The sequence below is a fragment of the Gopherus evgoodei genome, chromosome 2 (assembly GCF_007399415.2).
Source record: "Gopherus evgoodei ecotype Sinaloan lineage chromosome 2, rGopEvg1_v1.p, whole genome shotgun sequence".
NCBI classification, from domain to species: Eukaryota; Metazoa; Chordata; order Testudines; family Testudinidae; genus Gopherus; species Gopherus evgoodei.
In genome coordinates, this window is record NC_044323.1 from 14383864 (window position 1) to 14397323 (window position 13460).

General features: G+C 42.1%; 1 protein-coding gene across 2 annotated transcripts in view; it reads right to left on the minus strand.

The window, feature by feature from the left end:
• Positions 1-1741: 1741 nt before the first annotated feature.
• The window catches only part of RHEB (Ras homolog, mTORC1 binding), a 55490-nt gene continuing 43771 nt past the window's right edge, over positions 1742-13460 (minus strand). For both annotated transcript variants that reach the window (XM_030550039.1, XM_030550038.1), the window contains one exon: positions 1742-2228. In XM_030550039.1, the coding sequence (XP_030405899.1) occupies positions 2136-2228 (93 nt within the window). In that variant the 3' untranslated portion in view covers positions 1742-2135. The remainder of the gene's footprint in view (positions 2229-13460) is intronic.

Genomic DNA, 13460 nt, shown 5'->3' on the forward strand with positions numbered 1-13460 from the left:
AGGATAGGTTAAGTTTCCATATCAGTAAGATTGCAGCCTGCACCTACGGTGCCACAGCAGGTAAGAAAAACGGCTTGATCACCCAGTTTAACACTGCATCTAATGCAGCACAGCTTCACTGTTACATACACCAAGCTTCACAGGAGGTGCCTGAAAACAGCTCCATGAAGAATTTGGTGCGGGTTCATGAAGCTGTAATGAACTTCATTAAAGGCTGCCCAATACAACTTTTTGCATTGCTCCGTTATGCCATGGGCTCCCTTCACCAATAGCTTCTCTCTTACTGAAGTGAGGCTGATGTAAAATGCTAATTTGACTCTGAAGAAAGGGAAGTGCATGTTTTCCTGAATGATCAACAATCTACCCTTCAGTAATCCTTCCTGGGCAGCAAATTTAACATACCTGGTTGAGACTGACGTTTAACTCAGTACAAAAAATTAAAGTACATGCGCAGAGTTGAAGCAAAGTTGAGAAATATTAACTGGGTCTTAAGTGCAAAGAAATTGATCAACTTCTTGTTTCAGACTTCGAGGGAACTGAGGAGCCAGCTGAACCACTAAATTCAAGCCAATACTGAGACCAGCTACTTGACTATTTAATTGATGATCTATAGAGCAAGGGAGAAAATCTAAAACCTTCAGTGAAATATGCAGTTTATTCAGTAGCATGGACTAGGCCATTGTAAGAAACAGTTAATCCTCTTTCACATGCAGGATCTCCTCACCACTCAGGAGATTTTTGGCCACCTCCATAAGATAACTTGCTTAGATGTAGAAGCTTCGGAGGTTTCCACTGAAGTTTTATCCTCACCGTCAAAGAGAGGTCTGATGACAGTGAAGAAAATGCATTACAATTGCCCATCATTCAAGAGACAAGATTGTTTCCCCAATTCAGCCTATGAATGTCTCCTTAGCTAGACAGGCTCATCCGTCACAACTGTCCCAAATATATTTAAAGCTTTGTACCTTCTTTAAAGTTATAGATTTTTGAAACTTTCTGATTATGATTTCTGATATGGCTACAGTTAAAAGCTTTTAACTTTCTATGGTTCAGGTCAATGATCCTGAACTTTCACAAGAAAGTAAACATTTACCTTAATTGGTTCTGGCTGCTCTGCCGTATGACACTCTGAAAAGCAGGACAAATATGAAACCATTCCTCACCCGTGTCAATGGTGGCCTCAGTATGGAAAATGCACATGGAAATACCCTGAATAATGCATGCTAAAATATTCAAGGCGCATATAACTGCTTGCAAGAACCAGTTTGAATTTATAACCCAGAACTGCTCCATTATTTCATTCTATTTTGAAAATACTGCCCCTACGTACAAGCCTGTGTAAACAGTTTATAATGGAAGTGTCAACAGACCCTTCATTATAGCTATATTTGAGTGGCCACTATCAGATGAGTCATGTTAATGAGAAGAGTGATGCATTTGCATCCTTAGCACTTTCTTCCATCAAGTTAACAGGCAATACCACAGTGCATCATCCTTATCAGCTGGTACACAGGTTCATCTGAGGTTGTAGTCAGCCACCCAGGAGTTCTGCTAGAGGGGCTGCTTCAGATCACTGCAGCAAACACACACTCTGAAAAAGCTAAACAAGTGATTGGCTTCAACATCCATCTCCACTAGTCCTGGGGGGTGGAGGCGGTCAGTTTGTAGGAAAACCTATAGAAGGTTACTACTACATTTATTATACCTTATTTTAAAACCACAGTTAAATAGAGCAACACAATAAGGTTTGCAGCTATTTTATTTACAAGTATACATTTAACACAAAGAAACACAGATATCCAAGCCTAGTTAAGAGTAGTGTAACAATATGCATCATTTTGATGATTATTCTAACCAACAGACTACACTGAAAAATTAATGCCAGTAAAATTCTTGGTCATAATATTAAGAAATACAATATAAACTGAAAATATGATTGCTTAAAATTTGAAAATGGAAGTGAAGCCATTTACCCAGGAGTCAGAGTTTAATAATCTGAGGGGAAAGGCTCCAACCAACTGTGTATCTTTCAGGTTAAACAGAAGAAAAAAGAAGCATAGTGTATCCTTAAAGATAACGGGCAGTTTGCTTCTTCAGGTAGAATGTATTCCCAGTGTTCAGGTTTTGCAGTGGAATTACATTACTAAGCATGATGACTTTCCTTGTGAAGCTGCCCCATCAATCTTTTCTGCCTCCAAAATTATCCTCCTAAAAACGTCAACGGCAGTCTGCAAAGAGAGGAGTGTGATTAGCATGAAGGCTGCAACCACCACTTACTGACACACATACAACTTGGTACAGTTTTGCTGGCTACTCTAATAGACAAATGCATGCTCTAGATATCGAGTCAGGTCCCAAACAAATATGGCAGGATTCGGGCAAGTAGGAAATGTAGGTGCAATTGAAACATTTACCACAAGAAACTCTTTGGAAAATGGGCATAACCCAGTATATGCGCTTACATGGGGAAACTTAAAATATTCTGCAGAGAACAAGCTTTAACTGAATTGTCAACAAACAAACAAAAAGCTAATTACTATAATTCTGCTTTGTACTGTAGCCATTTTGAATAGTAAGTGCTCATTGACAATATTACATATTCTGCCTCTCCAAAAGACAATACACAAGTATAAATTAAATCACATACTCCAAGCAATACTATTACAATTCAGACTAGAAGAGACATTATCTCTGTAAAGCAGCAAGTAATTTAACATCAAAAGGAGAGGAAAAAATGGAGGAAGGCAATTCCAATTGAAATTAAAAAAACAATTCAGTTTTAAGTGTCTTGGGTCTTTTTGTCATGCACAATGAATGTTCCTACATTATACTGCTTGTTTACATTTTATTGTATGACTACCATCAGACACTGCCTAATTTACAAGTATTGTCCGAGATGTTCAGCTCTACCAGAATGGGGCAATGAGATTTGACACCTGCCGCAGGAAAATGCTCCAGCAATAACAGAAGGAAGTTAAATTTCAAGAGGAAGTATCTAATTTTAACCAAAATCCTTTTGAAGAGAGTTAATGTGAGCAGATAAACAGTAAATATTCCGACCGGGTCAGGGCTTAAATTATACATATGAAACCTCAAACTGCAAAAAACAGTGAGCATTAATATATGTTGGTTGCATGTAGCCATATGTTATAAGCTTGCCACTTCCTTACACAGTTGAGGAAAAAATCCAAAACCCCTGGGAAACACACATCCCCACCCCCAACCCTCATCCCTTCAGCAGCTAAGAGCAACTGCTATTCTGAGTAGGAGTCATCTTTCCAGTTATTGATTCCACTTAGAACTCCTTGCTGGACCCTCTCCTAGCTAAAGTGAACAAGCTTAGGATACAGTAATCACCGGATAACATTTTTCCAATCTACTTGATGCTATTCTCTCAGATTAGTTAGGAATCTTCTTGATAGTCCCTCCCTCACCTGCTCACCCTATCATGTCCTCTATGCTTTGGACTCACCTTCCAGATGTGGGGAGGACCCATATTGTTATTCTACTGTATGCGATCCTGACCTAGACAGTAATTTGGTGGGCAGAATGGATCTGTGCAAGGACACAAAGGAGTGGCACCTTTACTTGGGTCAGAACTAGGCAGGAATTTAAGTCCTCATCTGTGAGTTACAACCTGCTGGACTAGGAAGCTGAACAACTGAATCAGACATTCCTCTTCAATGTAAGTAGGAGCTTGATTCATTAGAGAGTTTAGGTTTCAACAGATTTGACAGAAGCGATAGACTGAACATTTGACTAGTTTACAAGGTTTTCATGAAAGCATGAAAAGTTAAAATGCAGAAACGTCAAATTTCTTTAAACTTCCCCCCAGAGGTTACTCTTCACTTCAAAAATTCTATTAAATAGACTCATAGGTCAGAAGGGACCAATATGATCATCCAGTCTGATGAAGTGCCAGTGTACTTATATGGACTGAGAAACACTTTGAATAAGGGAGTTTATGCCAAGACACATTCAGGTTGAAGGATTATTGAATACTAGCCCACCCCGTTACAAAAGTTAATATGCAAAAATTGAGCATTCCACTGCACCTCCTTGTGGGATTCAGTTTGTATGGTTCGACTGCAGACTGTAGATAGATTACTGTGTTTTTGTATATTTTACAGCAGTCACTTTATTAAATATTCCTTTCTACATTATTATCCTAAAGCCAATAGTGATGCTCAAGTTCTCATCTTTATTTTGGGTCTGAGGATAGCATTGATCAAGTTAAAGACAGACACTGGTATTCTGACTAAGGGACGTTTGGTCAAAAGCCCCCTGGGTATCAATTTTAGTCTATCCAAGTGTCATTACTATAACTTCACGAGCACCAAGTTCAGTTTGTATTGAAAAGAAAAGATATTCATATTATATGGAAGCAAATGTATGAGAACTGGAAGAAGCTGGTACAAGAGACTATAATTTGTTTAAAATAAACATGCTGAAAAGCTCTGTGCGCTATGTGTTCTGTCCTGGCAGTTATTTCTCCAGTAAAGTACAATTTTTCAGTTGGCTCACTTCCAAATAAATTCCACTGGACTCAAATGGCCCCACAATCTTAAAGTAATTATAGTAAGATCATAGCAGGCTGAATTCTATGTACAGCCTCTCTCACATTTAATACCACATGTTCTGTACTGTCTCAGGAGCCATTAAAATACTATTCATCAATATAATTTTCCAAGCAATCCAAAGGCAAACTGACATAAGTGGCTGATTAGTCAAATTGCACAATACGTTTCCTGTGCATATTAGATTTTAGCAGATTTCTGGACAGGATTACAGATCCCATCAACTACTTTCTGCTGACAAATTTTCCTTGGGTGACAACTCAAAGGAAAAATCTTGTCTGACCTACAATACACTTAACATTGTTATGTAAACAGTTGACATTTTATTTTGGCTCTAGCAGACACTATTCTCTACATTCCTGACTGGAAACAGCTATTTAAAAAAAAAAAAAAAAAAAGAGCATTTAGTCTTGTCTCATTTGACAGAATGTGTGTTATTTCTCAGAGAGACTGTTTGTCTGGGCCACTCACCAAGATGTAGGTGGCCAGTGAATACCTTTCACAGAAAAGATGGGATATTTAACAAGTTTTAGTCACATACATTCTTTATGGATCTACACAGAAAGACCAAGAATATATTTTAAAGCTGGTAAATCTTTTCAGCAAAACAAGGTCATGAGACGACAGACAGGTGCCACTGTTGCATGAACAATACAGTCTTCACTGGGAACCACTCCCCTACCTCACAGGGGTACTGCGATGCTGTTCAACGCAATTGGTCAGGTCTACACTATAAACTTTTGTCAAGGGCTGGATAAGCTGTACTGGCAAGAGAACAGTTTGGCTACCATAAGCTGTGTCTACACTAGAAGCACTTGCCAGCATAGTATACAGATATGGCTGTACCAGCGAAGTGCTCCTACATATAGATCCGGTCTTTGATAGTTTGATGACGGTGATCAGAATTACTGAACTCTGATCAGCCATTTGACCATGTTGGCTTGTTTCTAGATTTCAGTTTAGTTTTTTCAAATTGAGGACAGCACAGCAAATGGTAGTAGCTGGCATTAAATCCAAACTGAGTATAATCAAATCTGAAAAGGGTATTTCTACCTAATCTTACAGAAAGTACTAGGCTTTAAGTCTATTTGCTCTTCCTTTGCTACTAATACACTTGGTCATGGAACAATTATATGGCCTAATTATAGAAACTGAAAACTACTGAGAACACCATAAAAGCATAGTTATTTGAACTCATGTTCTGCATTTAAGTTTGTGTGAAATGTTTTGCTTGGCTCCACAGTTTGAGTGCTTATGAGTAGGCTTGGCATAAATAATTTTTTAAATATAATTTCAGATTTAAGCATTTTTATTTTTATCAATTTAAGTTTTCACAGTTGCATGAAATTATGGGAGGGCCTGTCTATTTAATGACAGTAAATACTGTGATTCAAAAAGTTAAGGTTTTATAATCATTAAAACCAATGGTCATCACCACATGTCAAAACATACAAGTAAATATTCTTAAATCAAACCAAGTTCCCAAGCAGCATTTTTTTTTAAATTTTTGCCTATTTGTATGTTTTGATTATCAGTGGGGGCGGGGGAGAGAGAGAGAGAGAGAGAGTGTTGAAATAGTTTGCTAATGGTCCTCAAACATCTACCACACAAGATATTACTAGACACCTTTTGGATGGTTCCATTAAACACACCAATTTGCCTTTCCCTGGCACAGTAAGATCAGGCAATGCACTCAGTGTGCAGATCTGACTTTTGTGCTACAAAAAATTGTCCTCCTCAAGGAGTTGTACAGGATGCCTCACAGCTGAGGAGCATGAACTAGATTCATTTGTGGCTTTGCCCCATAAGCTCCTAATGTGTTTTGGTACAAGAGGAGGAAAGAAAGCCCTAGAATGTGATGGGGAACAGAAGATAAGGGAATGCAGCTGGGCTTCAGACACAACGTAACATCTGTTATATTGTATTTCAAGCTTGGTGTTTAGCTCCAGGGCAGACTTCTTCAGGTTCTTGTGCAGTCACCACCCTAGAAGTACGCTGACTGCAGCTGGCAATAGGAAATGTATTTCAGAGTTCTGATTCTAGCTCCTAGCAAGAGAAAAGTGCAGAGGTCATGTGGATGTGGACTCAAGGAACCACCTCCAAGCTCACCACCATGGAAACCAGTACCTATAAGCAATCCTAGATTTGACTATCTGCAGTTACAGCAGGGAATTACGTCTTCAGATGCTTTTTCTGCCCACTGCTAAGTACACCAGTTGAGATGGAGACAAAAAACTGCAGTTTGTTGCGGCTGTAGATTTCTTTCTGGAGAGCCATAGCTGGATCACAGTTTCCTTTGCCTGGTGTTCTATCAAAGGTTGCTGCAAGCTTGGTCAGTGTTCTTGATGTTGTTCCTGGTGGCCCAAATGGGAGAGCTCTGCATTGATTGTAATAGCCTCAGCACTGCAAAATACTGAGTAGCTGATGTGAAGGCCACGTTGGAATGTGATGATCTAAGCAAGTGATTCTCAAACTATGGGTCACAACCCTGTTTTAATGAGGTCGCCAGGGTGGCATTAGACTTGCTGGGGCCTGCTGCTGAAGCCAGAAGTCCGAGCTCCACCGCCCAGGACTGAGGCCAAAGCCTGAGGGCTTCAGCGCTCCGGTTACAGCCCCCACCCACCCATGGTGGAAGCTCTCAAGCTTTGGCTTCACACAACCCCAGGGGCTGCAGGTCAGGCTTCAGCTTTTAGCCTCCCTCCCCCACATCCAGGGTGAAGCAGCTCAGGCTTCTGTCCCCTTTCCTGGGATTGTGCAGTAATTTTTGTTGTCAGAAGGAAGAACTTCAACTCCAGATTTATAGAATCTGGGTAGTCCTATTTAAGTAAGAAGCTAGCTTTCCTGCAAGCAGCAGGATAAAGAGGGTGGAGCATAGTCATAGTCCAGTCCCAATAGTCAGGGTGCTGGTATTATCATGGCCAGAAGACAGCAGCTGGAGAATTTATGAATCTAACCACAAGGCAAGTGCTCAGGGACTTCCTGCTCCTAAAGGACGCTCCCTTTGTTCACCCAAGACAGCAGCTACCACCCAGAGAACAACAAGTCTTGCTCCCAAGCTAGAGGAAGCTTCTGCCCTCTAAACTGGAGGGGGCTTTAAAGTCATGGAAGACAATCTTGGCTCCTCAGAAGGGGGTCCATATCCCAGAGGTTCCTTGGTGCCAGTGTGAGATCTTGCCAAAGAGGAGGAAGCATCTCCAGAACCAGTAAGATGTTCCCGTCTATGGCTCCTGTTGAAAGGGATGCTCCCCTGTCCTGCTCCCTGCCTGAACTCTTTAGTTAAGGGGAGTCTTGGATGGATGCAGCCCTATCTCCCATCTTTTACCTTCCTTCCTGACGAGTGCAAATCACAAGATCCCTGGCAGCTGCCTACAGTACCAAGGGTGGCTGTCCCAGCTTTGGCCTTTGGAGTACCTGAGCCCCTTGGTATACTAGACAGTAATTCTCTGGCTGTAGACAAAGGCAACCACACAATGTTGGTGTGTCTTAGCAAGGTTTGTGGAATCTGATACTTCTCTGCTTGGTCTTCACTGGCTGGCAAAGGTACTGATTTCTCCACTTCTTGAAAACTACTGGATTTACCAAGCATATTGTATAGAACAAGCGACCTCGCCGAGATGATTGTGTACTTTCTCCATCTGATGGAAAGGCGCTATACTCAAGCATCTGGACTGGCAGAGGATCAGAAGAAATCATTTACACCTGATGTTTAAGAACCTGCATTACATTATGCCAATACCAATGATTTAAAAAAACCACAAAAACAAGAAAGTCTCCAGTTAAAGTTACTAGGTCATCCTTAATATAAATCTCGTCCAGCAACCTTTATATCAGTAGCAATATGTCTTGTACCAACTTAAGTATTAGGTACTCACTGCAGTTTGGAAGCACTGATTAAAAACAGAATTTTTGCAGGATTCATAAAGAAACTGGGAGGCTCGTGGAGAAGTTCATACATTTGACGTACAATTACTGTTCCTCCCCACAGTATTTCATACCCTTTGAAACAGAGTCTAATCTGCACAGGTTTGCTACATATTTCAGATGACAGCATATCATCTAATAGTTCTGATGTCCAGGCATCACACAGTACACACTTTTTATTATGGAAGCAACAAATCCCATGCCAGTCAGTTAACGAGACTTTGTATGATAGTACAGCAATTTAATATGCTAGGTCAAGGTGGGCAAACTACGGCCCATGGGCCGGATCTGGCCTGCGGCACTATGTCCTTGTGGCCCCCCGGGCAGGGGGGGCAGAGGGCTCCATGTGTTGCCTCCAGGCACCCCCCCGCCCCGCAGCTCCCATTGGCCGGGAACGGGGAACCATGGCCAATGGCAGCTTCAGGGGAGTTACCTGGAGGCGCGGCAAAAGCAGCACACGCGGAGCCTTCCGCCCCCATCTCCCACAAGGGCCGCAGCGCTTCCAGGAGTGGCGCAGGGCCGGGGACAGGGCAGGCATGCAGGGAAGCCTGCACAATCCCCAGTGTGCACCGCTGCCACCCCGGAGCTGCATGAGGTAAGCAGTGCCAGGCCAGAGCCCAAACCTCTCCTATACCCCACCCCCACCCCCTGCCCTAAGCCTCTTGCCTGCACCTCGCACCCCTCCTGCACCCCGCCCTTCAACTCCCTGCCCTAAAGCCACTGCCTGCATCCCAGCTCCCTGCCCTGAGCCACCTTGTACACCCTGCACTCCTCCTGCCCCCAACCCCTTGCCAAGCCCCCTGCTGCACCCCAACCCCCTACCGAACCCCACACCCCTCCTGCACCCCAACCCCTTGTCCTGAGACCCCTACGAAAACCCATACCCCAACCCCATGCCCTGCATACAAATTTCCCCACTCAGATGTGGCCCTTGGCCCAAAAAGTTTGCCCATCCCTTTGCTAGGTGTTATAAAAAAAGCAAGCTACATAACAAGAGTGTCACTTAAGTTTCAGAAAGTTATCAATAAGTTCACAATATGAATTAGTGAGCAGTTACAAAAATTTATATTTAGCAATGGGAAATAATTGAATGCTAGCTAGACTGTCTAAGAAAAGTTGACTGCAGTTAAGTCAGATTTAGCTTAAAGAATTTGTTCTAGAGTGGAGCATTTGTATACAACTTGTCTATTAAAACCACTTGGCTGCAAGTCTATTACTCACTGAAGGATTTTACAGGATGTTTACAATCTTCATATTTTTGCACTACTCTGGAACTAAGACAAAAAAGAGTGGCATTAAACTTGCCAAAATCTAAACCAAGAATTCAAGTACTACAAAAATTAAATCGTGACTTCCTTTGGATCTGCAGAAGATTTTGAAAGATTTGTACAATCAGTTTTCTTGACTGGTGTGGAGAAAGTAAATAAGGAACTGTTATTTATTCCTTCTCATAACACAAGAACTAGGAGTAACCACATGAAATAGGCAGCAGGTTTAAAAATAAACAAATGGAAGTATTTCTTCACAGTCAACCTGTGGAACTCCTTGCTAGAGGATGTTGTGAAGGCTAAGACTATAACAGAGTTCAAAAAAAGAACTAGATAAGTTTATGGAGGATAGATCCATCAATGGCTATTAGCCAGGATGGGCAGGGATGGTGTCCCTAGCCTCTGTTTGCCAGAAGCTGAGAATGAGCAACAGGGGATGGATCACTTGATTACCTGTTCTGTTTATTCCCTCTGAAGCCCCAAGCATCAACCACTGACAGAAGACAGGATACTGGGCCAGACTGACCTTTGCTCTGACCCAGTTTGGCAGGTTCTTATTTCTTTTGCCCTGTGGAAACTGGATTTTCTTGACTGTTCAGTGCCAGCAGCACAAGTTCTGGCAATTACATGTATGAAAGAATAGAAGAGGTATGATTTTTTACCAGGAAACAAGGTTCCACCTTGCAGGATTGTCTGTTTGGTTGCACAAAGAACTTCAGTAAAGATACACAGTTGATTCTTAATTTTAGGTATAGTGAGGTGCTAGTGAAGAGCCTGGAATGGGAGGAAAATGGTACATCACCGCTAGCTTTTCTTCTGCCTGCACGAGAGAGGCATCCTGACCCTAGAGGCTCCTTGTGTCGACTTGCTGGGGATGCAGCCTGCATATCCTGGCCAGTGAAAGCCAGGCAGGGGGAACCACCTGGGGTGAGGGGTGTGTTGATGGAATCTCAGGAAGCAGATACGAATTGCAGGTGGTGGTGGCTCATCTCTACATCATACGAGAGCACAAGCTCTTTGACAGGGCACACATGTCAACATTTGAGATGGAGGATGCTAGCCAATGACAAAGAAACAGCTGCTCTATGGGGAGGAGTAGCTGCTGGCCACTTTGGGCAGTAGACAGTGCTCTGCCCTCAACCCCAGCTTTAAGTCCACAGAAGTCAAGACCCAGTATGCTGTATGGCAACAGGATGTGAGAAGCAGACCTCAATTGCTGAAGGGGAGCCACATCTGCCCCCAAGACTGGCAGGCTCATAGCCACCACACCCAAAAGGCAGTGGTGTAGGGTGCCAATAGTCAGGGTTTCCCTTCTGAGGGGACAGAGGCATCCATCTGCTGTCCTGATGCCCCAGGAGGTGTACTGCCAGCCTGAAGCCCACATCAGTGACATTACAGAAAGGTTGGTGAGGCTCATCGGTACCTCTACCTATGACTCATTCATGTGGGCATTAAATGTTACTGCTTATCACCCACAGAAGATCAGCAGTGACTAAAGGCTCTGGAAGTGAGGGTGACGGAGTTGGGAAGAGCAGCTTGTGATATTGTCCACCCTCTCAGTTGAGGGTTGGGCCCAGATTGAGACAAGCGCACTCAATAGACAAATGCATGGCTAGGCAAGATGGTGTTGATGGGAGGGCTTTGGTTTCCTCAACAATGGAGTGCTGGTCTGAGAAGGAGGGCTGCTGGGAAGACGGGGTCAGCCGGATCAAAAAGTGCATGGAGATGCTCTCCCCCAACTTGCTAACCTAGTGAAGGTGACACACTCACCAGGTAAGCATAAAAAGGAGACTTTAAAAAGGTCTAGATTTTGGAGTGGAGGGGCAGACGTGGAAAATTACAAGACGGTCATAGGAGGAACAAGAAAATCAGTGGGGAAATCTGATTAGCAACTTAGATGTCTATACACAAATGCAAGGAGTATGAACAACAAAACAGAAAGATCTGGAAGTATTAGTATATGTGCTAAATTATGACAACTGGCATCAGGACCTTGGTCAGCTAAGTCTCCTGACTGGAATATTGGTATATAGAAGTAAGGCTTGTTCAGGAAGAGCAGGCAGAGAAAACATGGGCGTGCTGTTGCATTATATATCAAGAATATATACCTTGTTCTGAGTCCAGAAGGAGGTGAGAGGCAGATGAGTCTCTGCTAATGATAAAAAGGGAAAAAAACATAAGGATGACTGCACAGTAGGGGACTACTATAGACCACCAAATCAGGAAGAGAAGGTAGATAAAGCATTTCTAGAACAAGCAACAGAAATATTCAAAACCACGAGACCTGGTAATTCTTGGGGACTAACTACCCAAACATCTACTGGAAAAGTAATATGGCAAAACCCAAAAACTTAATGGAAATTTTGTAACATATTTGGGACAACTTTTCTTTCAGAAAGTGGAGGAAGTAACCAGGACGACAGACATTTTATACTTGATTCTAACTAGCAGGGAGTATTGGTTTCAAATATGAAGAGGAAGGCAATTTGGGTGAAAGATCATGAAGTGATCGATTTTATGATTCTAAAGAAAAGGAAGCAGCAGAATAAAGACAATGGACTTAAAGTCTGCTTTTTAAAAAAAAAACAAAACAAAAAAACACTCAGAACTGATAGGTAAGGTCCCATGAGAAGAAAATCTAGGATAAAAGGAATTCAGGAAAGGTGGAAGTTTCCCCAGGAGAAAAATATTAAAGGCACAACTGCAAGCTATCCTGACGCAAAGGGAAGATAAGAATAGTAAGATGTCAACATGGCTCCATCAGAGGCTCCTTAACGACCTGAAAAATATTAAGAAGAATTTCTACAGAAAGCAGAAACATGGGCAAATTGCTAAGGAGGATACAAAAGAACAGCACAAGCATGAAGGGACAAAAAAATCAGAAAAGCAAAGGCACAAAATGACTTCCACTTAGCAAGAGACATAAGAGGCAATAAGAGGTTCCTTGAACCCTTTAGGAGCAAGAGAAAGACTAAGGAAATGTAAGTCCTCTACTGAGCAGGGAAGGAGAATGAATAATAGATGAAAACAAAAAGGCTGAGATGTTTAATGCCTATTTTGCTTAAATCTTCCCTAAAAAAGGTAAATAGTGACCAGATACTCCACACAATTGATATTAAAAAATGGAGGGAGGCCACTCAAGACAAAATAGGGAAAGATCTAAATATTCTTTAACCTGTTAAGTTAGATGTATTCCAAGTCTATTGGGGCTGATCAATACCTGAGAACAATTTAAAGGAACTAGCTGAAGCAATCTTGGAATCATTAGCAATTATCTTCGAGAACTCCTGGGGGATGCCCCAGAGGACGGGAGGACAAACATTGTTTCCATTTTTTAAGATGGGTACTAAGACTGAGGAACTATAGACCAATCAGCCTAACTTTAATACGTGAAAAGATATTGGAACAAATTATTAAACCATCAATTTGTAAGCACCTAGAGGGTAACAGGATTAATAAGGAATAGCTAGCATGGATTTTGACTTGGATCCTGGCCTGGTTGGGTTGGAGGAAGCAACAGTCATGATATATGGCTTTAATAAGGCTTTTGACACAATCCCACAAAATATTCTCAATGAAATTAGGGAAACGTGGGCTACATAAAATTACTATAAAATGGGTACACAACTGGCTGAAAGACCACACTCAGAGTATTAATCCATGGCTCCTCATCCAACTGGAAGGGTATATCTAG